This window comes from Amphiura filiformis, chromosome 17 (assembly GCF_039555335.1).
Source record: "Amphiura filiformis chromosome 17, Afil_fr2py, whole genome shotgun sequence".
NCBI lineage: Eukaryota > Metazoa > Echinodermata > Ophiuroidea > Amphilepidida > Amphiuridae > Amphiura > Amphiura filiformis.
The window spans coordinates 43,522,860-43,550,527 of NC_092644.1; the positions used below are offsets into that span (position 1 = coordinate 43,522,860).

General features: G+C 35.5%; 1 protein-coding gene across 1 annotated transcript in view; it reads left to right on the plus strand.

Moving 5' to 3' along the window:
• The window catches only part of LOC140137843 (cyclic AMP-dependent transcription factor ATF-6 beta-like), a 38,938-nt gene extending 21,707 nt beyond the window's left edge, over positions 1–17,231 (plus strand). The window contains exons 2-13 of the mRNA XM_072159637.1: positions 1,736–1,818; positions 2,694–2,918; positions 5,338–5,587; positions 6,169–6,386; positions 7,791–7,868; positions 10,014–10,121; positions 10,822–10,928; positions 11,438–11,728; positions 12,568–12,682; positions 13,141–13,329; positions 13,850–13,934; positions 15,602–17,231. Of these exons, the coding sequence (XP_072015738.1) occupies positions 1,736–1,818; positions 2,694–2,918; positions 5,338–5,587; positions 6,169–6,386; positions 7,791–7,868; positions 10,014–10,121; positions 10,822–10,928; positions 11,438–11,728; positions 12,568–12,682; positions 13,141–13,329; positions 13,850–13,934; positions 15,602–15,819 (1,967 nt within the window). The 3' untranslated portion in view covers positions 15,820–17,231. The remainder of the gene's footprint in view (positions 1–1,735; positions 1,819–2,693; positions 2,919–5,337; positions 5,588–6,168; positions 6,387–7,790; positions 7,869–10,013; positions 10,122–10,821; positions 10,929–11,437; positions 11,729–12,567; positions 12,683–13,140; positions 13,330–13,849; positions 13,935–15,601) is intronic.
• The last annotated feature ends 10,437 nt before the right edge of the window (positions 17,232–27,668 follow it).

Consider the following 27,668-nt stretch of genomic DNA (forward strand, 5'->3'; position numbering starts at 1 on the left):
GAACCCCTGGTTTTAAAACCTAGTGCTACCCCTGATTAAATGGGGGGGGGGTAAGGGTCACTCACTAATAACTGAATATTTGAACAAACGATTGGTTTGAATTGCGCAAAAACAATGTCTTTTTTCAGGGCTATTGAATTTCCTTCAGGGCTATCAGAAAAAATGGCTAGATAGCCCGGATGGCTATCAGGAAATGGTCCCTTATTTCTACCCCTGTTAAATCCATTCAAAATCCACACTACCCCTGGGGAAGATTTTGGAAATATCTTCCACAGGGGGAGTATGAATTTCAAACGGAATGAGCAATTAGGCAGCTCCATTTGAATTTCATACACCCTCTGAGAAAGATTCAACCTGAATATTCCCCTGAGGGAGAGTGAGTTTCAAATGGAGCTGCTATTAGTGCTAATAATATGTTAATTCCATTTGAAATTCATACTCCCCCTGTGGAAGATATTTCCAAAATCTTCCTCAGGGGAGATGTGGATTTTAAATGGAATAGCCCATTGATTGGGGGATTTACGGATTAAAGCCAAAATTCTAACCCTGGATTCTTGTTCAAATTAGGATACATTGGATTTTTTTACCGAATACTAACATTCTAACATGAAGTAGATTACAATACAAATTTGTGTTTAAATTATCAATCAATTATCAAGTTAAGTGATATCAAGTACCATAGTCATGTAGCAATGCAACAGATGGTGAATTTATTTATATTATTACAAAAGGCATTTTGGATGCTAATTGGTTGTACATTAACCACTGGAAATATTTATGCCTAACACATTTGTATGATGTAAAAAACAGGCTAGTCTAACTCACTCTTTTTTAAATCAATAATAGTTTCACTTTGCATATATTTTTAGTAAGAGAAATCATACCATGTTCCAAATTTGTGTCCCATTCCTTACAGTGGTAATTTCAATTGAATGAACACAGTCTGACTTAGCGTAACGATTTTTTGCATGCGTATATGTGCACTGCGCGATATATGCCAGCGTAAGTGAATTTAACCATACGAACACACTTGTGATTGGTTAGTATTGTATCCAAGGTCGTGCGTTTGCATTGTAGTTTGAAATATGTGATGATCACGGTTGGATCTAGTATAACTATTGAAAGCTTTGTTCATTCCATTAAAATTCCTAGTATAGTTATTTGTAAAAAAAGATAAAGTTATTTGATAATTTGCAATTATTACTATTTTGTTCAATGTTTTGATTATGGCTTGTGCAAACTACTTCCTATTTTGATTCCTGTGGTAGCTTTATGCTTGACTGCAGGAAATCAATTAGTACTAATTGGCTATTGTATTTCTCTATATTGCAGTCTATATATATGTGTGTTTCTGTTTGATTTAAATAGCAATTTGTAAGTTACGTAATAATATATCATCATGTTTTCAGATGTAGACATGAATTATTTAAAAAAAACAGTTTAAAAAAAGTTAAGCACATGTGCTGTTGTTCTCATACCGTTAAAACACCAGGTGGCATTTTATGTTCATAACACTTATTAGATACAAAAAATTATAGTGACAAGCTAAATTTAAAGTTTAACTGGTGAGTATTTATTCTTGTTCTTGAAATTGGAATCATGGCAAGAAATAATTGTTCAGGTTCCGTAGAATGATATACTTAAATTGGTGTCCAAAATGTACATATTTTGCCATGAATTTCAAGTACACATGAATTGATATTGTGGAATCTTCATATTTTGTTCTTTCTTCCAGAGGATGATTTGTGTCAGTACAATGGATTTCAAAATGGCCTCAGTGAGGCTGATGAACTCATCAAAGATCTACCCAATTTGGAGGTAAGAAGGGTTTGTTGTACTTCCACATATGTTATCGTAACCAAAGGAACAGTTAATCAAACAAATAAAATAACATCTATTTTCTATGAAGCATGTAAATTATCCAGTACATATAGGGCCTGCTAATATTAAAATAACTATTAAAAGTAACATTGTGTTTTACTGCACATTGAGGTCCATCGCCCAAATATTCTTATTCCATGCAGCTTCAGAAATTTGGCAAGAATCCAAGATTGATAGATTCGGAATTCACACAGAAATTCTCTTTAACTGATTTGTGTGAATATATATTGAGTTTTTTTGAGCCTACGCTTCTAAAGGTAAATGGGGAAGAATCTAAAGATTCTTGTAACATGCTGTTGCCAGAATTGATGTGGATTCTTGCTAGGTGGAATGAAATTCTACGCCTGCTAAGTTTTGAGTTAAATTGTTGTGGCAGTGGATTCTAGAAGCAGAGAGGCCCAAAGAGCAGTACATGACCAGGGTGGTAACCACTAAACTACCATGTTTCTGTTCATAAAGTATAAACAAAACATATTTAAGGCCTCAAATTTCAGTAAGAAAATGAAGGTAAACTGTATTCTTACATATCTAGAGCTGCTTATTTGTAAAGGAATGATAGGATCCTGTACTTGTGCTCTCATGTAAATATATAACACACTTGTATGCAATACTCGGGGCCCGTACGCAGGATTTCATTTGGGGGGTGCTGATTTTGAAAAAGTTTACTTTTTTCCAAGGGGGGGGGGGGCGGTTTTGTGAAAAGTGGACTTTCTTGTCCGAAAAAGCGTAAAAAACTAATTTTGAAATTTTGGTACTCCCCCCTCAATGCGGGCCTGGCTTTACTCATCATATTTCTCATCATCTTTCCCTAGTCTGCCATGGAATCTAATGACATACAGCTGGATAGCAATCAACTAAGTAACACCTGCTTCACAGACGACCTGGTTGATCCATGGATGAAATTAAACAATGATGACCCAACCAGTAACATCTCTAGTATAGTCGGTGGTGGCGTACACATCAAGAGTGAACCACTGTCGCCCCCTCCTTCCTCATCTAGTTCAGATGCATCGGGGGATTCCATGCCTCCATCACAGGTATGTTTACTACACTATGGTTTGCCTCAAGTTTGGTAGTGACGCAGGTGCTTATTTCACTGGTCGGAGTATAGAATCACAAGCATAAAGTTAATTGTGCAGCGCGTACATGCATAAAGTTAATTGTGCAGCGCGTACATGCACAAAAGTGGTTTGTTGGCATGCTTGCAGGTTAACCATGGAAAAGCATTGATGTCAGTACCAAACTTGAGGTGAACCCAAGATTAATTGAGTATTATAGATTATGATTAGAGTAGACCAGTACCAATATGGTACCTGTTATCAAATCCATTTGAAACACATTATGGTAGGTAATTAGCAGTGTTCTTAATTAAACGGTTAATTATAAATGACGGTTAATTAACCGGTTAATTAACATTAATTAACCGGTAAGATTGGTTAATTATGGTTGGAAGATATATAAATCCGAGCTTGGAATTCAATATGCCATCATACTGAAGAACATTGAGCAAGCATTTAACATGAGCAGATGAAGTGTGCTTGTCCACTTTTAGCTTTAAAACATTCCATTTTAAAATTTTAAAATTAAAAAATTATTTTCTTATAAACTTTTTGGGTCATATCAATTTGTGAGTGCTCTTTAGCAATGTCATATTTCATTGAATTTACAACCGTATGACAAAACAGACGAAAATAGTAACTTTTTGCACAAGATTTGCAATTCAAAAAGAATTGGCCATTGCTCATTAAAATGAGGCTAGTATATGGACAATATAATTGTGCTCTTTCATTTAAAATGACATAAAGTTTGAAAAATATTGTAAGGAACACTTGAGGTTCTGACTTTAAAATCCTACATTTTGGTCAAAAAATGTGCTTGGATAGGTAGTTTTCAACAGATTTACCACATCCACCTGCTATAACATTGAATTGCGTTATCTGTTGACCTAATGAGGAAAAGTGTTTTTAGGGGGAAGTGTTAGCTTTCGTTTGATATAAAACAAAATGGATTGGAAGAAGGGAACACTTGAGGTTTTGACAAAAAACAATCACAGAATCCTATTTTCCACTAGATCTCACACAGCTCTTGTGATGCTATGCACTCAACCGTGTAGTATAAGTATAACACAGACTGCGTACTAGGCTAGACTCGCTGTGCTGGAAATATTTGTGTGCTCGGGTGTATCAAGGTGGAAACTGTGCGTAGATGCATTTATCGTTAAGAGAATCGTTTTTGTAGTCAAAGCTTTTCATATGATAATCGCACATTATAGATCCAATCGCAAATTTTAATATTTTCACAAAATAACCATTTTCAAGTACTCATTTTCTAAAAACTTGGAAGTTTTCACTTATTATATTAAAGAATCCATAATGATCTGCAACACAATTTCATGTTGAAAAAATTATAGGAAATAGGACATCGCAAACAAAATGCAAGAAAAAAAGTAAAATTAAATTATTTTTTTTTTAATATTGCAAATCAAAACTTTTGGGGGAGAAAATTCATGTACGGTATTTTGAAAAAAAGAAAACTGGCGCACATTTTGCTCTCAAAAATTGCACATTTTCCCTATATACCGGGTACTTGTCTATGGGTGGGTTTTCAGTGGAGACCAATGCCCCTAAAAGCGCCCAATTAGAGCAAATTTGGGTGCTTTTTTTGTGTGAATTATATTGGTACATTGATAACAGCAAAAAGTAGGTACACTAGAGAAAGTCAGCATCCAAAAGTCTGTGTGGCACATCCCTGTACAAAATGTGCTCAACTGCTCAGACCATGCTAATTATAGTGGCATGACACTCTAGGACTAGAGAAGAAGAAGAAGAATACTATTTTAATATTTCCAGTGAATATTGGAGTGATATTAAAATGTTTAAACTTTAAAAGCGTCAGAATAATTCAAAATTCATAATTAACCTATTTTACCACCGGTTAAATATGATGCGGTTAATTAACCGGTAAGATTGAGGTTAATTAACCGACTAAGAACACTGGTAATTAGCATCAATAACTTTCAGTGCCTAAATTATTATTATTCCCTTAATGCACTAACTAGATCTGTAACAGAGTCATGCAACCCCGGCAAGAAATTTATAATAAATTTATTACCAGGCATCCAATTTTAATGTTTGCAGAACTTTGCCCACATACTGGAAATTGTGCTAATTCAATTTAAACAATTTTATATCACAATAAGTAAACGTTGGTGATCACCAACGTTTACTTATTGAAGCAGTATTTCCAGTTCCATATTGTCATATTAAATTGTCAAGTTTAAGCTAGATAAAGACCATGTAAGTTTTAATTTGACTAATACTTCATGGTTCTTCACAATGACAACCTTACAGACTTTCGCAAAGAAAAAGAGAATTGCAACCTTGATCAGGAACTAATCGTATCTAAAAACAAAAGTGTTCTAATATTAATAAGTTTTTTTCACCGCTTTTCCAACAGATACAATTTTTTACCGACCCCAGTACATCACACCTCAAATTAGAGTCCCCTCCACTCACACCCCCTCGAGATTCAAATGATGTGCCCTCCCCATTATCACCTTCAGTGGTGCCCTTCAACCCTCAAATTGTAGCAATTCACTCGGGACCACAGACTAAGACCAAAACACATAGGACATCAAGACCACCAATTGCACCCAAGATAGAACCACGTAGTCAGTCGACATCGATAGCTGTCAAACAACTTGCAGGTAAGTTGATATACTGTAAAAGCGCATGTTTTTGTGCAACATGTTTTTTGCGCATTTCTTGTTCCAAGCTGCAACAATGCATAGAATATGCCCTTTGTGTATAAGTCAATGTATAATGGAAGTTTCAAATCCCAAATTTGAAAACAAGGGAAGCATTTTGAAAGCGGCAAAGGGTAACCTTGGAATAGCCCTCAAAATAAAGAATTTTGAAGAGCAAGCAGTCAAGTAGTTTATTTTGATACAATTAGCTAGCAATGTACAGTGCCTTAATAATTGTTTTGATCTGTTAAGTTGGTGGTTGATCAATGCTTGTGTGTGAGTACTAGCACATCCCAAGATTCATGCGGGAAATGGGTTATTCCTTCATGTAATTTTACACAAAATTAGGGTTAAGGTTAGGATTAGGGTTAGGATTAGGATTAGGATTAGCTTACACGAAATAATTACATGAAGGATCGACCGGGAAATGAACTGAAATTGACATTTGTATTATCAGAGAATTTTTAGAACTTCTTTATGTTTACTTTACAAATCTAACCCAACAATTCTATTTGACAACCTGTGAACGATTTCTCACCCAGTCGGTCAGCCACTACTATTAACACAAGCAGAGGTGGATAGATTAAAAGCACAAGGCCTTATCACAGAAACCAAACCATATCAGCAGCAGTCAGTACAGCAGTGTCAGCCATCAGCTATCACATCCATGCCAAGTGCCATCAGTCCAGCCATTCCAGTGTCTAGTCCAGTACCATCACCTGTAACGTTAACGCCTGAGGAACCACCTCCTAATGTGGATGTAAGTTGGGCATGGTTCATTTTACAATCTATGCAACCTGTTAGGGAACAATGCAAATGATCAATGACATATAATATAACTATACCGAAAATATTAATTTTTTTTCGATCCTGAGAGTACGAATGTACTGCGTGCACTGCATAATGTCGCAAGTTTAGTGGAATGACACGATAGCGAGATCGATTGTGCACACACAGGAAATGCTGTGCTACACAAAGCGTGTGTGGTAGGCATTGTACACTTGACGCAAATGTCAGGATCAAGAAACTATTATTTTAGCTATAGTTTAATTTCATGGGTAATTCCCTCTTTCTCGGAGACCCTATCTGGACAAAATAATATTGATGTCTTTAAGAGCACCCGCTTCCTACCTAACAAAAACGGCTTTGTTTATTATAGGGCATCATCAAGCTTGTGGGTTGTTCTCTTATAAAAGTACATTATATCACAAACAATATACCCCTTTGTCAAGACCAGCTAAAACTATTGTAATCCCATTTAAAACCTGCAATAGGAAGTGGTTATTGGCTTGGTGCCAAATTGTTCTGTCACATCTATCCTGACTTGCCGGTATTTTTGTTTAGGGTATGGTTTTGGAAATGATGTGTATCTTCTTGTTGCCATTCTTCTTGCGGTCATTCATTTTGACAACTATATAATTTAATAGAATTTTATGAATAAACAAAATGATATGAAATTACCATATGAGATACAAGTCTTTCAAAGAAGATACAATTTCGGAGGTACATCTGACTCATGAAAGAAGCAAAATTGTCATAGTAGCCAAGGCAGCCAATTGGATCCAATATAGGAATGTTTCAATATACAAGGGTGTGAGAGTTCCTCTTTTCAGCTGATTTCCTCTTCTTTTTTTTTTATTGCCAAACATTTTTGGCAATAAATTTTTTTGCCTGATTTTACGCTGTTTTTCAGCTTTTTTTGTCTGAGGCCTCTCACACCCCTGAATATAGGAATGTTTATCAGAGTTGATAATATGGAAATATAGCTTTGTGAGTATGGAACTGTGAAGATAACATGGTATGAAACTGAGAGTTAGAAGAGGAAATTCAACATGGTAGATATTTGATTGCTTGGTGTTATTATTTGCATTTGTGTTTGTAACATATTTCATGTGAGGGAATGTGAAATTCAAATGGGGTTACCTGAATGAGCCACTCTATTTGAAACCTACCCCCCCTGTGTGGGAGGTAATTGATATGTATTCCACAGGGGGTGTTTGGGGTTCAAATGGAAAAGCCTATTTATGGATTCTATGTAATAATGTCATAAACTACTTGTGATTTTTGTTATGAACTTGTTGATCACTGCATTTTATGTTTAGCTAGGTACTGATTTTTAAAATAATTCCACAAATAATAATATTATTGTGACATCTCATAACAGGTAAAGCAATGGAAGAGGCAACAGCGCATGATCAAAAATAGGGAATCAGCATGTCTTTCAAGAAAAAAGAAGAAAGAGGTAAGAAGTAGAAGCAATGTGTCACATAGACTGGACCATTCTGACAATCAGTAGCGTCTAGCCACTGAAACTATTAGTAGGAAATTTAATTGTACAATACCATAGCACGAAATACCATAAACGACCTTATGAGTGAGTGCCTCTCTAAGTCTAATAAGTACCCCTGCAGAAATTTTAGAGCGGCAACTGCAGCTGTATTTAAAAATATTTTGGGAAACATTTTGCCAAATATTTTGTCAACAGTTACATAACATTCTGTTAGAATATTCTCCCAATGATGACTTGTTTTACAAGGAAAGCTCATTTATGAATAGTGTCACATTTTCATTTTGATGCAAATAAATAATATTCAGGGATGTGAGAGTTCCGCGTTTTCGCGAATTTCCGCGTTTTTAGCATGCCTGCGTCGCGTTTTTATTTTTCCCAAACTAAAAATCCGCGTTTTGCTTTTCCCCAATGATTTATACATTATACGTTGTCCGTCCGTCTGTCTTCCATTAATTTAATGTATGAGACTAACTTACGTTGCGTGTATTAAACCTGCATATGAGACTAATTTGCGAAAGAAGACTGCATGTATAGAGATCCGTGGTAGGATGTGTAGCATTGTGTAGTATCATATCATATGGCAGCGGTCATCCAACGTTCCCATTGGGATCGATGTTTTGTTTACGTACGACGCCATTGCAGAATTGCTTCATGTGGGTTGTCGAATTGTACCATTTTCAATCGTAACCATCCATCTAAAGTGTGACAACATGTTTACTAAAAAGCACAAGGAATTAAGAGAGGATATATCATGGCTACCAGGATTGTAATTTTGTCGCGCAATACTCCCATATGTGCAATGAAATATAGCTTTTAATCTTCTAATATTTATGATGAAATACGCACAGATACGGATGGTAGTAGGTAAGCTTTATATGCGTGCTTCGAACACACTAATGGATACTTGTTTTTTTTCGCGTTTTTGGAAAGCTCCACTCACACCCCTGAATATTGTTTTCTACATTATATGCACAAAAGTGGTTACATCCTAATTCATGTCAATAGAAAATCAAGGCTTTTTTATTATCATGTAGGCCTATTGATTGAGGCTTCATCAATTGAATATATGAATACAAAAGCCACCTAAGTCCATACTTTGGCCAAATTGAGTTAAGCATGGGAAATTGTTGCTATACATAGGTCTGTCATATGCAGACCTGCCAACTGTCCCTCATTTTGAGGGACTGTCCCTCATTTGGGGTTTACCAAAGTGAAAAAGAGGGACAGTCCTGTTTTCTGAAAATTTCAGTGATGGCAAATTTAAATGTAAGAACAGCAGAAAATGATGAAAATGTCTCTTTAAAATTTGCTATAGCATTCTCTGTAGTCTATTGTGATAAGTTAAGACCTGCAAAACCTTCTGAATTCTGAAAGTATTGCACACCTTATGTCTTTGAATTTGTCGGTACCTGCTTTGTGTACATGTACAAGGTTTTGGTCTCAATGTCCCTCATTTTGACTTCGGTAGGTTGGCAGGCCTGCATATGCATGAAAGAACAACTCAAATTCATTCTATTATCTTACTAGTGGTAATCTCATTCTAACAGTGTTGTCTTTGTATATGATTCAAAAAACCAAAATTTAAAATGAACCCCACAAAGTCCCTGAAATGCTAATCGTCATACCTAATACAGGTTAATCCACTCATTTGCACGTAAAACTTACCATATTGACCAGGTAAATCTAACTGAAGGAATTAAAATGATACACGGGTTTTTCTCTCAAAATAACTTCGCATGGACTTAGGTGGCTTTTGTATTCATGTATTCAATTGTATTTGAGATTTAAAGTTCATAAATTGTCATTTAAAGCTTACCTCCCCCAAAATGGGGAAATTGAATGCAATTTTGCAAGTCCAGTTTTCATAAACATGTTTCAACTTTTTTTTGGAATGAACTCAAGCAAAAATATCATAAAACGCCTTTATTACGGATCAATTCGTCAGCAGGAGGTACACCCATTTTAATTATGTTAAGTGTTCAAATTTATTTTTGTTTTGTTATATTCTAGTATTCTAATAGTTTAAATCATGTTGGCTACACTAGCATTTATTTATTGGCAATAATTGTTAACATATCATAACTGTTTCTTTCTCAGTATTTGCAAGGGCTAGAGGACCACATCAGGGATCTGAATTCAGAAAACGAAAAATTAAGACATGAAAACAGTTTGTTGAGGCGGAAACTAGAAACACTACAGAATGAGGTGATTATTGTAGTAACCATGGCGATATCACTCACTGTATCAATTAGATATGGGTGATTAGAACAGATTAATAAGCACTAGCCTGTGTATGAATGATTGTTGGCAGGAATAGATGCGTTGAAAAATTTACGAGTGAAATAAAGTAATGACTTTATTTTATCATGTAGGCATCATTAATATTCAATTTAGTGATCATAATGGTACTGTGCAATTCATTTATTTTTTAAATTTTAATGGCTAAAAAGCGAGTGTAATTTTCATCAAAATACTGATATTTCTGGAGTCGGAAGTCAAATTGGATTGAAATTTTCAGCTTATCGTTGCCTGTTAAATGAGTAAAAATAATTTTTTATTTAAAATTACTCGACAATGTCTAGTTTGACTTGATCACAACAAATTTCATGGATTATATACCAAAAGTACAATGAAATAAAGTGGATGTGTCGTGAATTATTCAACATGTACTTAAATTCATACACAGTAATGTATTTTTAATGTTATGAGGGGACATTAATCCCCTGCATAAATCTTATGCTTATCAGAATTTAAAATGTATCCATCTCTTTTCATTTATGTGTACTAGCATACAGAAACACAAACACTGCATTGATATTTATTTGGATAGAAAAACCTCTGTATTTTTTGTATTAATGTAAAAATCTAAATTTGCCATGGATTGATGTTAAATTTTCTATCACAGAATACGAGTCTAAGAAAAGTGCAATCATTACTACCATCATCCAACAAGACAACAGCTTGCCTATTAACAGTCTTATTGTTTGTTGGACTCAATTTCGCTCCAATAAGGTAAGGTTTGTCATGCAAATAAATTCTTCATACTCTTTAATGGTTTAAAAGTTACTTCTTGAAGCTAGTTACTCAGACCCAGGCTCAAGTGGGAAATATGACCGCTTTATATAGAAAGTTGATTCTAGGATGATTTTTCCCACTGAACACGATTAGTGCTTGATTGCAATATGTTTTCTTGTTGATCAAGGAGGAAAAACAAAACATCCTTGATCAGAATTTGAACTTGTTACCTCAGTACCTCTAAACCTACACTCTTTCCAACTGAGCTATCAAAAATGTTTGATAGGGTAATGATAATACATGTACTGTCTAAATTGGCCCAAATGACACATTTCTCTCTGCAACAAGCATCAAGGAGGAGAGACAATATTCATCAGTAATTCTTGTCTTAAGAGTATGGATATTGTTTTTAGGACCAGCTCCTTGTATTTGAAACTTTGTATCTCCCTGTTGTAACCTTTTAAACTTCTGACCTGTTCAACCATCTTTTTATATATGTTTTGCAGTATTATCTCATCAGCTGATGAAGACCCCTATGCAGCACAACATGGTGGCAGAGCGCTACTAGGCTACTCTGAAGACACCGCAGAAGCCCACATCAGACATGCCACAGAACTTTCTGTCCATGACAACTCGGAGGGGTTAGGGGCCAATTCACTGATTCCATCGTCAGAGGCAACCAACCAGACATCTACTTTGGAACAGGCTAGGGAACTGATGATCAGAGGGTTTGCAGATTATATGTTGTCAAAAGGACCACCATCATGTCCTAAACTCAACAGCACTGAAACACATAGGTAAATTAAAGTTGCTTATATTTTAAAGTTGTAGAAACCTATTTATTACCTACTTCAAACTAGTGTTTAAATCAAGCCTTCTCAGCTAGTTTATTTAAAGTGACAAGTGTTAAGGGAGAACATTGTGAGGGCGTGCATGTATGACCGAGTGCATAGCGGGTGTGGTCCGACGGGGGTCAACTGACTCCAAGCGCCACAAGTAGCAGGCGCACCACCACTTGAGAAAGCTGGTTTAGATCATGTCCAGATCAGTGAAATCAATAAGACTACCATGACATAAAACATGTCTTTGGCAAAGTTGTGCTCAGAGATTTGGAATTGGAGATTTGGAATACAGTCAAATTCAATTTGAGACAAAATTATGTTGCTATCCAACAAGATGTTGATCACTGATACTCGGCCATGATTAGTCGAGACAAATTAAAATCTAGTCATCACTCGATCCTTGAAAACAAATGCACTTGCATGTACATCCCACGTACGCACCCCCACACCCCTGTGTGTGTTCGCCTACAAACGTGGACACAGTTTGGGAATATGCAAACACAGACGTCTGAATTCGCATTCTATTGATGTTTTTTGTGCGTATGTGTATAAGATGATATTTTTCCTAGCAACTGCAGACAGTATGTCTAATGTACAATAGGGGAAGTATACATGCAATTGTGGTCAAAACCGAGGATGGTTCCCCATTGCAGTAGGTCTGCAGTTTAAATGTGAAATATCTTGTGTTTGTCCTTGTTTGTCGACAAACACAACACCCACCCCACCCTCCACACACTCCCACATACACTGAATATAATCATAATCATCTTATTTGTCTGTATTTTATTTCCCAGGTTGGCAGATGTACTACTTGGATGGGCCCAACAACACCATAATGAGCAAAGAAAACAAACAGAAGAAAACCAACAGAAAGATGACCAGAAACAAATCAGAGAAAGAAGAAAAAAGGTATGCATCCTGCTATGCATTTCCTTTAGGATTTGTCATATTATCTAAAATTCAGCTTTCTGGAAATGGTGATTTAAAATCCAGTTTTAAGTTATAACATTTATGCTTCATTAAAGGTTTCATAAAATATTTGACTTTTTGTAGAAACAAGATTTCCAATTTTCTTTTTCTAACAGATAAATCACCAGATAACATTTTTTAAAGCCAAAGAAGAAAAACATGAAAAAATAGGCTTATTTCCAGTTTTCTCGGTATAAGCTAAAACAAATTTATTGAAATGTATTAGATAATTTAATCACCACTTTAATTGCTTGTTTTCAAGGCAGAGTCACAATGATGGCTTCTGTGTGACCCATCATATCGAAACATTGCAGTTGACGAAAACCCTAACTCATTAATTCAAATATGTGCTCTTTGAATTCAGCCAAATCATCTATATAACAATTTTTCATTCACAGAGAGCAGCCAAGAAGAGGCGTTTCAATAACCCACTCCGTAAAGAAGCAGAACCACAGGCAACACTACATGTACAATCTGATGAAAAATCATTGCAACTTTACGACAGTTTATTCCAAAAAAATTATGCCAATCTACTTGATGCATTGCATAGAAGAGATGATACATTCTACGTTGTCTCATTCAGAAAAGTAAGTTTACTGTGGATTAACATTAGTATGGTGTTTAGGCCATCTTAATTTAATAGTTCGTCTCAACTCAAAAACCTAATGCAGAATGCGTTTTTTTTTAGATTTTTTTTTTACTTTAATTTTTTTATCTGTGGGATGAGCTTTTTAACCACCTTGTCATCTTTTTAACCACCTTTTCATCTCTGAAGGAGGTTTCACTGTTGTCAAGAGCAAAAGCCATCTGGCAGACACTGCCCCTGATAAGCCACAGCTTGACTGTTCCAAAAGAAGGCAGTTTACAAGATACTAGTGCTGCAACATGTCATTCTAATGAAATATTTGAAACAATTGACGGTGCATGGCACAGATCATAACCTGAAATTTAATTACATTTATATCTCATAGCAAGTATGAAAGTAGAAAACAAAAACATGCTTTGAAAAGGGAACATCAAAAACATATTGTTGTTGTTCTAACTTGTGTCCTTTAAATTGCTTTGTAAGTAATCTCAAAATAATGTGTTGCCCAATCTGTTTTTCAGGACCATTTATTATTGCCAGCCACAGCGCATAACAACACACAGAGACCAAGAATGTCCCTGGTTATGCCTGCAGTTATCACAAATGGTAAGCACAATGCATTGAATTAAGTGTTAAGGCCAGAGTAATGGAAGACACATTCGTCCACGACCGAATTTGAGATTTTTTGATATTTATCAACACTAAGATGTATTCTTTCACTTGAAACTGATAAAATACAAACTTGCTAATATTTATTCGTATTTTTGCTTGATTTATTTCACTCTTTTGAACTGTAAAAAGGCACATGGCTCAAGATTGCTTAGAAAATTGGCGGGAAATAATGAGTCAGAAATGCGCGAATGCGAAATATTGTGATTACGCGCACGATGCGCGTCGCGTGACATGGCGCAATTCTGAGCGTATGTTCAGCGCAGTCATGGCGCATTCGGTATGTTGTTAACGCCAGCAAATGTGGTGTAAACAAAACAAAAATTTGCAGTCAAAATGCCACTTAGATTTTTAATTATTTTGAATTTTGGCGCACTGAAAGCAGACATTATAGATTCATTGGTGCAAAAAGATGCATATTTAGACCATGCACCAGATACAGCTTTTACAAGTGTGAAAGTCTTACCGCTTTAAAATTTAAGGACGTTTTGTGCATAATTTTGACATTTTTTACTAAAACGTTGATTTCTCAGAGTTCACTTTTGACAATATTATTGCGATTTTTGTGACAAGATAACTCAAAAATATGCAAGCAAAGGGTAAACTTTTTGCACTATCCTTTAGAGTACATCAAAGTCTAGGGAAGGTTTTTTCATTTTTTCAAAATATTTGTTTTAAACAAAAATATACACCATTATGTGCAATTTTTAGCTTAATAGAGTGACAAAATGGCTTTTTTCACATGTTTTTTCAATATTTCAAAAAAGAGACGAATTTCAAAAAATAAAAAACCTTCCCTTAGTTCATGTCTCTTCTTCATGAAAAGCTAACTGACTTTTTTTTACTCCGAACGGCTTTTTTTCTAAGTTGTCACCAAAAAATTGGGGTAAAAAAGTGAATTTTTGTGATTTTTTCAAAAACTTGAGATTTTTGAACAAATCTGACGTCACCATGGGATACCTTGACTCATTTCCTTTCCAAAAATGTATAGTTTTATATACTTTGGACATACAATTCAGAAATAATGAAGCTCGAAAAGGTCCATATTCTCTCCCATTACTCTGCCCTTAAGTGTGTCTTCTTCTCAGTAAACATAATGTCTTATTAAGGACTTGCGGAAAAGGAGAGACTGAAGACTGAAAACAGATTAATTCCAGTGGTGGATGTTATAGACAGTGAGCGCATAAAGTCAACTGATGTCAAGTTCTAGCTGTCGCAGACTTGATGTAGACTTGGGTATTCATGTTTGGTTTTAATATATTTAGATACTTAGTAATGTATGCCCCCTCCAGCAAGGGTAATGAATAAAGCCAATTCTTATCAGCCATATCAACCATTAGGATCTCTGAGGTACTTTGATGAATTGCTAAAAGATGCAGAGTGTCACACCAATAATTTCTATTCATATTTTCTCAGTCAGTTGGCAAGCTGTACATGCATGAACCTGTTACTCGCTCTGACTTGCAATTCATAAATTTACAAGATTTCATCTTGATCGAGACAAGTAGATTACTGCACTTATATTGTGCTTACATAGTTGATACTATGCAACTTACTTTGGTCGCATTTGACTCTATTTTTGTTTCTGTATTATTTCTTTACAGAAACATCTTTAAATGCACCTCCAGATCATTTCTCCATGATGCAGATTGACTGTGAGGTGATGAACACCAAAGTAGTTCACGTCAAAGATGGACCATACCAAACAATTAAAAATGAAACAATTCCACCGCACATACCACTGCAGCACAGGACCAGACCAGTTTTTGTCAACACAGATGAGGAAAATCAAAGGCATCCAAAGAATGTCACAATAACATAGCTGTGTATGTTTTATTTGTTTGTTTGTTTGTTTGTTTGTTTATTGTTTTGAGGGCAATTTTCACAAGTTTTGTTCAACAAAATGGCTGACAGATTTAACAAGGTGCTTTATTTTTTAAAAGGCAGCTGTATTTGTAATTTTATCTGGCAGCTATTTTGCTGACTTTTGTGAATGTACCTTTGATTATATTTATGGCGATATACTAGGATAATAGTATTAGCTGTAGTTCTGAAGGGTAGAAATTATAAGAAACATATTTGGTATTGTAATTGATACAAATGTATGTGTGCCAAATTTGAGGAACTCTGAGTAGGATTCTTGACAAGAGTAACTTGAGCTATTACAGTTGAATCCATACACCCTGTATGTAAGACATGACCTTAGGGCTCATATTGAAATACCCTACCACGTTTTCACACAGAAAGAAGGCAGGATTCCCCTTGCTAAGCGCACGCCTCAGGAAAGCTCGGTCATAAAACGGATGGATTATATGCATCAGTGATACACCCTGCCCAGGATTTTAACAAAAGAAGGCGCCTCAGGAAAGCTCGGTCATAAAACGGATGGATTATATGCATCAGTGATACACCCTGCCCAGGATTTTAACAAAAGAAGGCTAGCACAGGAAAGCTGCAGGATGGCGCACACCTTCCTGTGTAAGGGAATTTCAATATGAGCCCTTACTCTCCTACACAAGGGATGTTGATTTCAATTGGAGTCGCCCATGTCGACTCACTGGAATAGCTCAATCTTTCGTATACATAAAAATGCATTTATTTGATTTATTAATTGAAAGTTTTAATGAGGTTAAACCTTGATCAGTGTAAGCACATGGGCCACAAGTATTTGATAGGAAGAATTTTGAAACTGTTTTACTGTATCACAAGAAGGAACTTGATGACAGTGACATAACTTGGAAGATAATACCAACTCAATTTATGTACAGATTTGTAATTTTACTTTAATTTGTTTTGTCAAATGATGTAAAGACCACAATATGTTGGGTGGATAGGGTTTTATCCGCAAAAAATAAGGTACCAGAAAAAAATATCATATCAGTAGAGGATAGCTGCAGGTAGTGGTTGGAGGTTGGGTCGTGGTGTATGGGATCATTTTATACTTGGAATTTGTATGGAAAGTTTTTAGTTGTTTGGTTTTTTCTGATAGTGTACGTAAGTATACAAGAATTAAGTGACTTTCAATTTTTTTATCAGTTGTGGAGTATTACACTCCTCAAAGTAATTAAAGGATCAAAAAATTTCATCCAGATTATCTTGACCATACTTGTACCTAATCAAAATATCTTTTTATATTATGTGGCCTTGTCCATGCTCTACTAAACACTGTGAAAAGTCTTGTCATGACTATTTCATGTGGCACTTAAAACATCTTAAAAGTTCATTTTGTTTTTGAAAAATATTGCATGAAATTGTTTGATCCTTTGGTTACAAGAATAATGTGGCCAAGAGAATCTACTTCCACCCATGTTATTAATTACAGAAAATGTTTTATGTATTGCCCTGAAATATTGTTTACAAAAAATGAGTGTAACATTTTGTTCTTCAGTATTGTTTTATGTCCTTTCAGCTTGAATATGGAATAATTAGATGTTTGTGATCCCGATAAAAGCAACTGAGATATTGATTTTTTGAGTAAAGAGGAGTTTGTGCAAATTTTTAAACTTTCATTTGTTTGTGCTTTTATAAATTGTTTTTTAAAAACCCTACTTCAAAATATGTATTCCTTAATCAGTTTCCTTTGGGTTTGAAAATGTAAAACTGTTTGCCAAAGATGACTGTTAATTGTTAATGTTTGTTGTATTTGCATTTTGTTCATGATTAAAAAAACAACAATTAAGGTATAGATATCACAATTAATGGTGTTACTTTACCATAGTAACCATACCAAACAAATGTGGCAAATTAAAGTTAATTTTTTATTACTTCTGTGGTCCGAGCTGTGCGCCAAGCGTAGACGAGCGTACACACAGAAGAAATAAACAATCACGGTAATTGGCTGATCAACGCACTTGACAACAAGCCGGTTGACCCATTGGTCATCAACGCGGCGCGTTGTAGGCGACCTTGTCACTTCTACGCGATCGCAATTCACCAGCGCGTACCCGGACCACGGAAGTAATAAAAAATTAACTTTATGCAAGATTATTATCTGTTCCAGTGACACACATACATGTTGTCCTGGGTAGATAGGTTCACAAGAAGTGCATGTGTTGATAATAGAGATGTCAGCCTTTCTTGTGGGTAATAGCTGGTAACTCAGTTTGGTTGCACTTCCCTTTATTGTCATGGGTGCAAATCTCAGTAATCTTCTCTACAATCTGTCCACATAGAAGTACAAACCAAATCTGTGGCATCGAGGGTCGATGCTTTGCGTCACACTGCATGTTAAAGAAACGTGACGCGTAAAGAGCGTGGCGCGCTTGGAAAAGTACAAGTTGCGCAGCAGTTGGCGCACCACAGAAGCATTGTTCTGGAATAATTATTCTCATACCTCCATTTTCCAAGGTCTATTTACTTTGTACTTCTATGTGGACAGACTGTAGTTTATCATGTGATTTCTTTTATACTTGAAGGTAATTCGCTGATGTAGTGCATGTTAGTATCCATTGGTTACTGGTTCAAGCCCAGGCGCATACACCTATTCCGAATTATGATATGCCATAGGCTTTGTGTTGTGATCATTTCAATCAGTGGTTCATAACAAAGAAAGCGTGAGCCAGTTGACCTAGCAACAGTCACATTGTAATGTGCACTACGCCAGTGAATTATATTGATTTACCCATAAGATGGCCGAAAATGACATCACACTGTCGACATCTATATTTAGCACTGCACACATCTTTTAATTGATACATTGTATATAAGTAAATTCTAATACTTATTACAATGCATTCAAATTAATGAGCTGGAACAAATAAGTTAAGCCAGTGGAATGCAATTATAAACTGTTAAGTGTTGTGTCTTTGTTTAGCCTTAATTGCCATAAGTCCAGTGAAATATTTTCCTTGTTTGTTCAGTTTTTGTGGGTATCACAATTTCCTTGTTTTAAAAAAAATGTAAGGAACTAATGTTTGTATTTTGTTCTAATTTTTATTAAGATTGTACTGTAAGGAACTTATTAGGAGTTGAAATGGACGAAACAATGTGTCACAATTTAAGCGGGATCAAATTTGTCATTTACACTTTGTCCTTTGTATTTTACCTCAGTGTACTTATATGTGATCAGTAAGATGTTTGAGCAGTATTCATGTTTTGTTTTGTTTAAGTGAGAAATATTTTGTCAAATGGACCAGAAGTGTGCATTTAAAAAAATAGATGTGTTGAAAGTATCAAAGTGAATTTATAATGTTGGGTATAATATGATTTAAGATTAAGGATATGGATAGCACAAAGCAATTTTATATGGTAGCATTTCTAAGAAAAAAAAACTTTTTTTTTAATTCACAATAATTGTGGATGTAATAGAAGGTCGTCAGCAGAACACCATTGTGTGGGTAAATTGAAACAATTGCATTCCCTTTATTGTCATGGGTGCAAATCCAATCTGTGTAACTCATTACTTTCTACTATACTTGAAAGTAATTATATTGACTTACCATGTTTACCCACGAGATGGCTAAAAATGATGCCACACTGACCAATGTGGTCAAAGCTTTGCTGACCAATGTAGTCAAAGCTTTGCTGACCGATGTAGTCAAAGCTTTACTGACCGATGTAGTCAAAGCTTTGTTGACGACCTTCTATTACAAATTGAATAAAAAAGTTATATTTCCATGAGTCACCACTTACCGGGTGCACAGAAATGATGCGGATGAAAGATTGGGTTATCGGGTAATTTTCTTTATGCAATTTTGTAGATGTAGCAACTAGCTAGTAGTCTTATTCTCACATGTGCCTTGCAACCATTAATGTGATGTACTATTATATAGCACTTGCATAGTGCTCTTGTGATTCATAAGAAACAATTTATATCATCTTAATTTTATGTATGTATTGTACAAAAAGAAGCATCACATCATGGTCCAATATGCAATTTATGAATGATTTATCAAAGGAGATAAATGTTAATTTGTAAATACTCATGGAGGGTGTGGTATTGTAGCCTGTGTAACAACTTACAAAAGCTCTGTTGATATACTGTTTAGCCTGAGTGTTGTCTCACAAGCTACTGTGTACATGTGATAAACTCCTCTGGCCATACATGATAGCAGAGAACACAGATGAGCATGTATTTATACAAACATTCAGTGAGAGTCTTTCAAATACTTTCGATGTTGTGTATGAACACATGAAACTTGCTACATGGGGTCATGGCTATATATCCAGGAGCTATATACATGCATTAATACACACTTTCTCACCCACTCGCACTCCAACACACCCACAGTTAAACATGCAGGTGCATATGGTACTGGGCCTGTAGTGTGAATAGCTCCATGAGTATATAATAATGAACTATTCCAGTTGACATCCATACACCCCCTATGGAAAACATGGCCTTAATCTTCACACAGGGAGTGTGAATTTCGTATTATCTGAAATGAGCGACTCCAGTTGAAATCAACACCCCTTGTGTGGAAGATTAAGGTCATGTATTCCATAGGGGGTGTATGGATGCAAGTGGAATAGCTCAATGTGGTATGGGTTTTCATACTGTCAAATCCCAGATTACTAGAAACGGTTCCTGTATATTATATGGTCTGTACGGGCAATGTTACCAATTATTATGCAATGCAAAATCGCTTCTGCTGTGGTCAACATCACATGGGCCCCGAGAATTGCATAAGGAAATCCACAGGTCACATAGGGACAGGTTATAGTCATCTGATATTCATCAGTATGGGGAAATCACAAAATATTAAGTAGTATACGATGTATACAAAGATCTATGTATAGTTTAGATATATATATAGTAGACACCTTATGGGTATATTGTTGTATTCACTGTAGAACACAGGGTTATAGCTTTGACCTAATATTTTAAATGATTTGATATGGAAAAATTGGAATGAGAAGTTGCATTTGGTCAGTGAAAAAGTCGGGATCCAAAAATGCAGCCATGAGCAATTTGTATCACAACCACAGAATAAGAGAAGGAGAATCAGGACATACAGGCTCATAGAGAATTGGCACAGTGACAATAAACACTGGACTAAATAGCCAGACTAAAGTGAGTATACCTACATGTAGTATTGTCGCAGTAACATCTACTTGTATGTTGTTATCAATTTTGTTGCGGGCTGAAGCAGTTGTTGCAAAATTGGATTGGTGACTGCAATTTGACCATATTCACTGAGATGTAGGGATGGACTCCTGATTTAGGACCTAAATTAGGTCTTCCAGTACCTCTTCTGTTCCAAGATGGCAATCGCCACAGAGACGATGTGACTATACCATTTTCCACCTTGACATGTGGCAGTGACGTCAGTGCGCATTTCATTAGGCACTGCTACAAATCGCTTGTGTTCGCTCAAAGTACTAGTGTACATACACTTGCGCTTAAAGACGAAAGACACTGCATAGATCTGCACGCAAAATGGCTGCATCAACACATTGACGTCACTGCCACATCAGGGTGGAAAATGGTATAGAGAAACTTGATCTGTTGCATCCAGTATAAATTACATAACCACTTCTCCAACCTATGTAATATACTTACTAAATCAGTGTTTGTATTAACTAGAGACAAAAACTTCAAAAGTGATCAACTCTAGAATGTCATCTCGAATGGCAAGAAGTGCTTAGTAGACAAAATATACATTGACATCAATCGTCTCAGTAATGTTCACTAACCATTTGGATCATTCCAGTTGAATTTTAAATGTCTTTCTTTACAACTGGTCACATCCAGCCAAAGTGACAGTTAACAATTTGACATTGATAATTTGTAATAATCAGACATTGTTATAATGTGTTTGTAATAATAATGAAGCCATGCCAAATGAACAACTGTAATATGAATTATGAACAAAAACTGGTATTTGATAATGAATGTAAGGTGATAGAAATATGCAGAAAAACACAAATCAAGACTCATACCTCGTAAACGTGTTTTTAAAATGTGTTATAAACATGTTTTTAAAATATGTTATAAACATGTTTTTAAAAATATGTTGTAAACTTGTTTTTAAAAATGTGTTGTAAACATGTTTATGAAAATGTGCTATAAACATGTTAATAAAAATAGGTTACAAACCTGCTTTGGTTTTTGTCAAAAAGCTTTTATAAAATTTGAATGTCGAGTTATGTAAAGGTTGTGAAAACGTTTTAAAACGTTTTACATGAAAAAAAAACCACTACAACAACATTATCAAAATGTTGTAAAATATTTTTTGGCAAGCATGTTTGTTATTAAAAGTTCTATACTCTTTATATAACCCAACATTTAAATGTTTTCTGTATAACATTTGTGTTTGCCCAGCACGCACAAAAAATTGGCATTAAAAAAGAAAACGATGACATTCAGAACTGAAATAAAATCCCTGGTGTGAAGTTGCCTATTTTTAAATTTTTGAAACAATGAAATTTCAATTGATTATATTTGATTTGGTTTTTATAAGGCATCTCTTACACATTTTAGTTAGTATCATTTTAGTTAGTATCAGTTCTTATCATCAGATCTTTTCCAATCTAAAATTCCATTTTGGTTTCTTAACCATTTTTGAAAAATTGGATTGTAATAAAATCCATGTTATGTTGTACCAATGAATTAAGATGAGAGATTTTTGCAATTATTAGATCCACATGCTAGTTGTATATGTAGGGTAATTCTCTTTTCTTTTGTATCATGTATTTTTCACAGATATGTATAATAAACACATTGAATGTGTAAACACAGAAAGGGTGATGTTGATTTGTCCTTTTTATTTAGTCGGGCAGATACATAGTTATCAATCGTTCAAACCAGTGATCGCGACAGCAGGTGAGATTAGTGGTTCGAGAGCTGTCTTTTTTATTTAGTCAGGCAGATACAAAACATGATCAGTCTCAGAACAACACCAAATATGGAATGTAAGACCTTTGACCTTGGCTGTACAAATAGTATTTCATTATTTTAAAAAAGTTTCATTTATTTCCACAAAACAAGATTCTGAAACAAAGATTTCAAGTTCTGGATCGACAAGCCGCTTCTGAATGCTTTATTTGCACAATAATCGGCACATAGGGCCTCCCTAGTACTAGATTGTATCCGTATACTGCTATAATAGCTTCGATCTGTGCATCATGAACGATTTCACTTTAAAAAGAAATAATGAATGATGAAAAACTGCTGCATGTAATTTGTAAAAGTGATGGACGCAAATCTAAAACTTCTATTCCCGTGGCCTTATGCTTGGGTCATACTATCTGAGCTGCGTGACGCACACAAACTTCAGACAAATGGACATACTCAAGGCTTGTTATTGGCTGATATGTCATGTTGCTTGCTGCAGCCACAAGCAGGATGAAAGGGACGGGCATTATAGAGGGGTAACAGCCTTGTCGATTTGGATAAAGCTTTAAAATATTGATGGTATCCATTTGAAATTAAATAAACCAGAAAGTTATTTCCCTCAGTAAAGGATAGGGCACATACAGGATACATGTGCATATGTTTGCTGATTGTGTGGATTTCCTGGTCCAACCAAACTGACCACATAGTGACCACTGTACAGTTGGAAAGTTGGAAGTGTAACTATTTCTGGTGCTACAAGTTGTTTTGGTACAATCTTGGCACCAAGGTTTTTTTTTCAACAAAATTAAATAAGGATTTCAAATATTGTTGGTGCTCATTTTATACTGGTGTCTTGCTATCTTCTTCTGAAGATAGCTTACACAGCTGGCACCAAAGTTGATATCTACTGAAGATAGCTTATGCTGGCACTGTGCTATCTACTAAAGATAGCTTATACCTGCACCATGCTATCTTCTGAAGATAGCTTATAGTGTCCGGAACCTTGCTATCTACTGAAGATAGCTTACACAGCTGATACCTGAAGATAGTTATACAGGCATCTTGCTATTAATAGAGAAAGTGCATAGAGCACTCTAGTTGAAAGTTTCTAGCTGCATCTTTAAGAAATCTTTTTCTTCTCTCTAGCTTACTATATACTCATGAAGATAGTGGTACGTCGTGGGTGGGTCTATTCTTTTTTTTAATCCTTAGGTTGAGAAGAATACTTTGGTGTGGTTTTAATCCAAAATTGACCAATTATTTGCATAATTAGATCAAATATTGCTAAACTGAAATAAGCAAATTGAACACATTTCTATTATTTTTAGTTTGTGGCAATTCTGATTATAATTAATACCAGATATGTAAATGAAATACTAACATCATCAAATTTGCACTTCAGGGTCTTTACGATTATGAAGATTATCATTCATCCAAGTAATAACAACTATGAACTTGGAAATTTTAATCAGATCTACTGGACTTACGTTTTTGTGAGTGGCAATATTTCACATAACTTAATCAGGCCAACATATGTTAACATGGCAAAAGTTCGTTGTCCTGTGATCAGTGGCGTGCGCAGCACATTGAAAGTGGGGGGCCAGGTTGTTCAGTTCCCCGAATGGAGTCTGATTAGGAGCAAATTTTGATGTTTTTAACGTTTTCCCCCGAATTACCAACAAAAGTGGGGGGCATGGCCCCTGCCCCCCCCCCCCTTGCACACGCCACTGCCTGTGATAGATCTTTGTTATGCATAGATATCACTTTTCCATTTCTTTATGTAGTCCAAATGTCCACATTTGCTTTTATTCAGCCCTTCTAGAGGCTTTTTCACTTTCAGAGAATTTTTCTCACCAGTTTCAAAATTATACTCTTTGAAAATTTGTGTTTTGGTGCAAAATTGTTATCAAATCATAAAAAAGGGCTTATTTTTTTCTTTGTGATCAAATTTTAGGATTATACAAATTTGGTAAATAATATATAGTAATGTGGATTCAGGTCTGGGTTGTATCTCAAAATTGTAGCCTTCACCATACACTTATTTTCATCTTTCATCTATAATTGAAGACAGAATTAAAAAGATTAGTTTGCGTCTGATATCAGGGCAAAGTCGCGACGCAATTGGTTGCTGATCTGCGCAGTACGGCATTTTTAGTCTAGCTGACAGGACGTCATATGCAAACTAGTCTTTTTAATTTTGTATTCAATTTTAGGGCGTCTTAAATGAACACTTAGAGCAACCAGCGGAGAAAATAGCATTTGAATAGCAGCCAATCTACACAGTAACATACAGAGGAATGTATTATTGGTACCGATCCTTACAAGACTGTGATGCATCATTGACAATCAAGAAATATTCCATAGAACATCAAATTCATAATACTTCTAATAAATTTTATTTGACACTGTTATTGGTTTGTACAATTGTTAGTGACACTATCACCATAATAGTTGCTATGTATGTACCAGAGAACCCTGTTTTAATATCATGCATAGAGATCAGATTATTAGTTTATGACTGAATGGTATAATAGTAGTATGTCACAACAAAAGAGTTGCATACAAAGCCAGTGTTCATAACCTTACCATAAGCAGTTTTGCCAACAGCAACATGAAGCTGCCAAATTGACTTGTCATACAATTTATGTGGTGGATAAACCATTGAAAAAAGTAATATTTGGTAACACAGTAGACTGCCACCCTCAGTTGGCAACTTTCTGGGTTGGCAACTGAGAAACTTGTTCGTTCAAAAAAGTTTCTGACTTTACCACTAAAATCTGGTAGTCTGAGACTGCAAAGTTGTCTCCAAATTGACCATGCTTGTTTTTGAACATATGTGACATGATCAAGGGAAATGAGTCGGATGTTGCTAATATTGATTTTGAGATATTGGCAAAGAAAGTGTTAAAATTCTTTTGTTTTACATTGTTTTCAGCGATTGATAAATTGAAATTACTTCGCAAAGGAAAGTCGTATCAACATGGGGTTTTCAGTTTCTGAAAGCTTCAAGTGTCCTCTTTAGAAACATATATAAAACTCATTTTTGACCAGGGTCGACATGTGACTCATTCCTCTTGATCATGTCACATATATTTTCAGAACTTCAGAGCACGATCCTGTCACAAGGATGCAGCAAGACATGGGCGCCGACAGGCATGATTGGCACACACAACCAAAGTCGTTGGCGAATATTTCATAAGTACGACAAGATATGAATGGAAAGTTGTTCAGTCATCACTACAACATGCGTAGTGCAGACGACAAAGGATCAAGTCTAGTAACACAACTCTTTTGTTTTGTTTCCTCATGGAAGTGAACTGCTTGCATCATTAGGTCATGTAAGTACATGTGCCCACAAACTTGGTGCATTGATACACATTATATCACAGGTACATAAAGAGTGTTGGCATTTACTGCCACAAAGAAACAAAGCACTATAGAATTGGTGATAATAAAGAGTTTGGCAAATCTGTGCTCACATTAAACCAATGATACATGACCATGAGTTGTGATTGTTTTTTTCAGGCAATCACTGCTATTCCCTATACATCCAGTTTTTACTCAATGGACTATTCAAGTTGAAATCCATACACCCCTATGGAAGACATGATCTTAATCTCCCACTCCCTGTGTAGACTGTCAACTATCTGACACATCACCTTGTTTACAAATATATGGATATGCAGTCACTACTAATTAAACAGTTATTGATGCAGAATTGCATAAAGAGTTCAGAAAAGCATTTGGACGACATCCCTTATCCCAGAAGGGTCTGGAATTATGATGCTATTCAAGCCTTATAGATTATTATGATGATATTATGAACATAATGACAATCTTAATGGTTTGGTTTAATGGTTAGATCACAGTGCCCCTTCTAACATCGATATTCCTAAGACAGCTTTGGGAATCCATGCCTTGGTCTTTGGGTCCCAATCAGTATCAGCTATCAAAGGCTTCTGCTATAGAGGTTGTGCATATGACATATTATACCATAAATATGGCGAACTAATCAAATACATTTAACAAAAGCATGATTGCAATCTACCGTGACAGTTCGTCTCACACACATATCAAATACACTATGATCAATAGGTTGATGACAACATTTGATTGAATGGACTGCACTGTGTCATGATTTACGGTGAAGGACGCCAGTTCAAATCTTTTGTTTGGAGCCAATCAAAAATGAAAAAGCTTGCAGGGCCTCTAAATTGCCACAGATTGAATTTGTAACACATCACCACTGGCCACTGAGAATTGTACAGAGCTATTACTTGCCCAAGTATACGACTATGATTGTACATTTGAGCCTAATATGCATTTGGCTTCCTTGAGACAGTAACATCCACATGTGATACATGCACAATCAAGGGCGGTGTATCTGTAGCGTGCAATCACTTTGCACCGCATTGCATGCTACAGATGCACCACCTTTGATCACGCATGTATCACACAACTGTAGCAACTGCATACACCAACAGGATGGTTGATCATAAGTTATGCTTTCAGCTTGTCTTAGCCATGTTGCTTACAGGGTTGAAGAGATGTTACAAATAACTTGGTACTTTATTATTTTGAGCTTATAGTTATGTCATTTCCCAGCTCTAGTGGACTAGTGTAACACTAGTAAATATACAACTATTAATTCTACTTATTGCTTAAATAAATGGTGGTTTACATAATATCTACATGACAATTACAGGTAGAACCACTTCTAAACAGATCACATTGTTTGATAATGCAATGACAGAGGGACTCCAATTGTTAACATATTCATTATTTTGACAAGTATTGCTTGTTGGCCTGATAAAAAAAGTTACTGCAACATAATTAATTCAAACTATAGTTTTCAGCACGGTTCTTCAGCGGTCTGCCAATTTGATGCTAATTGA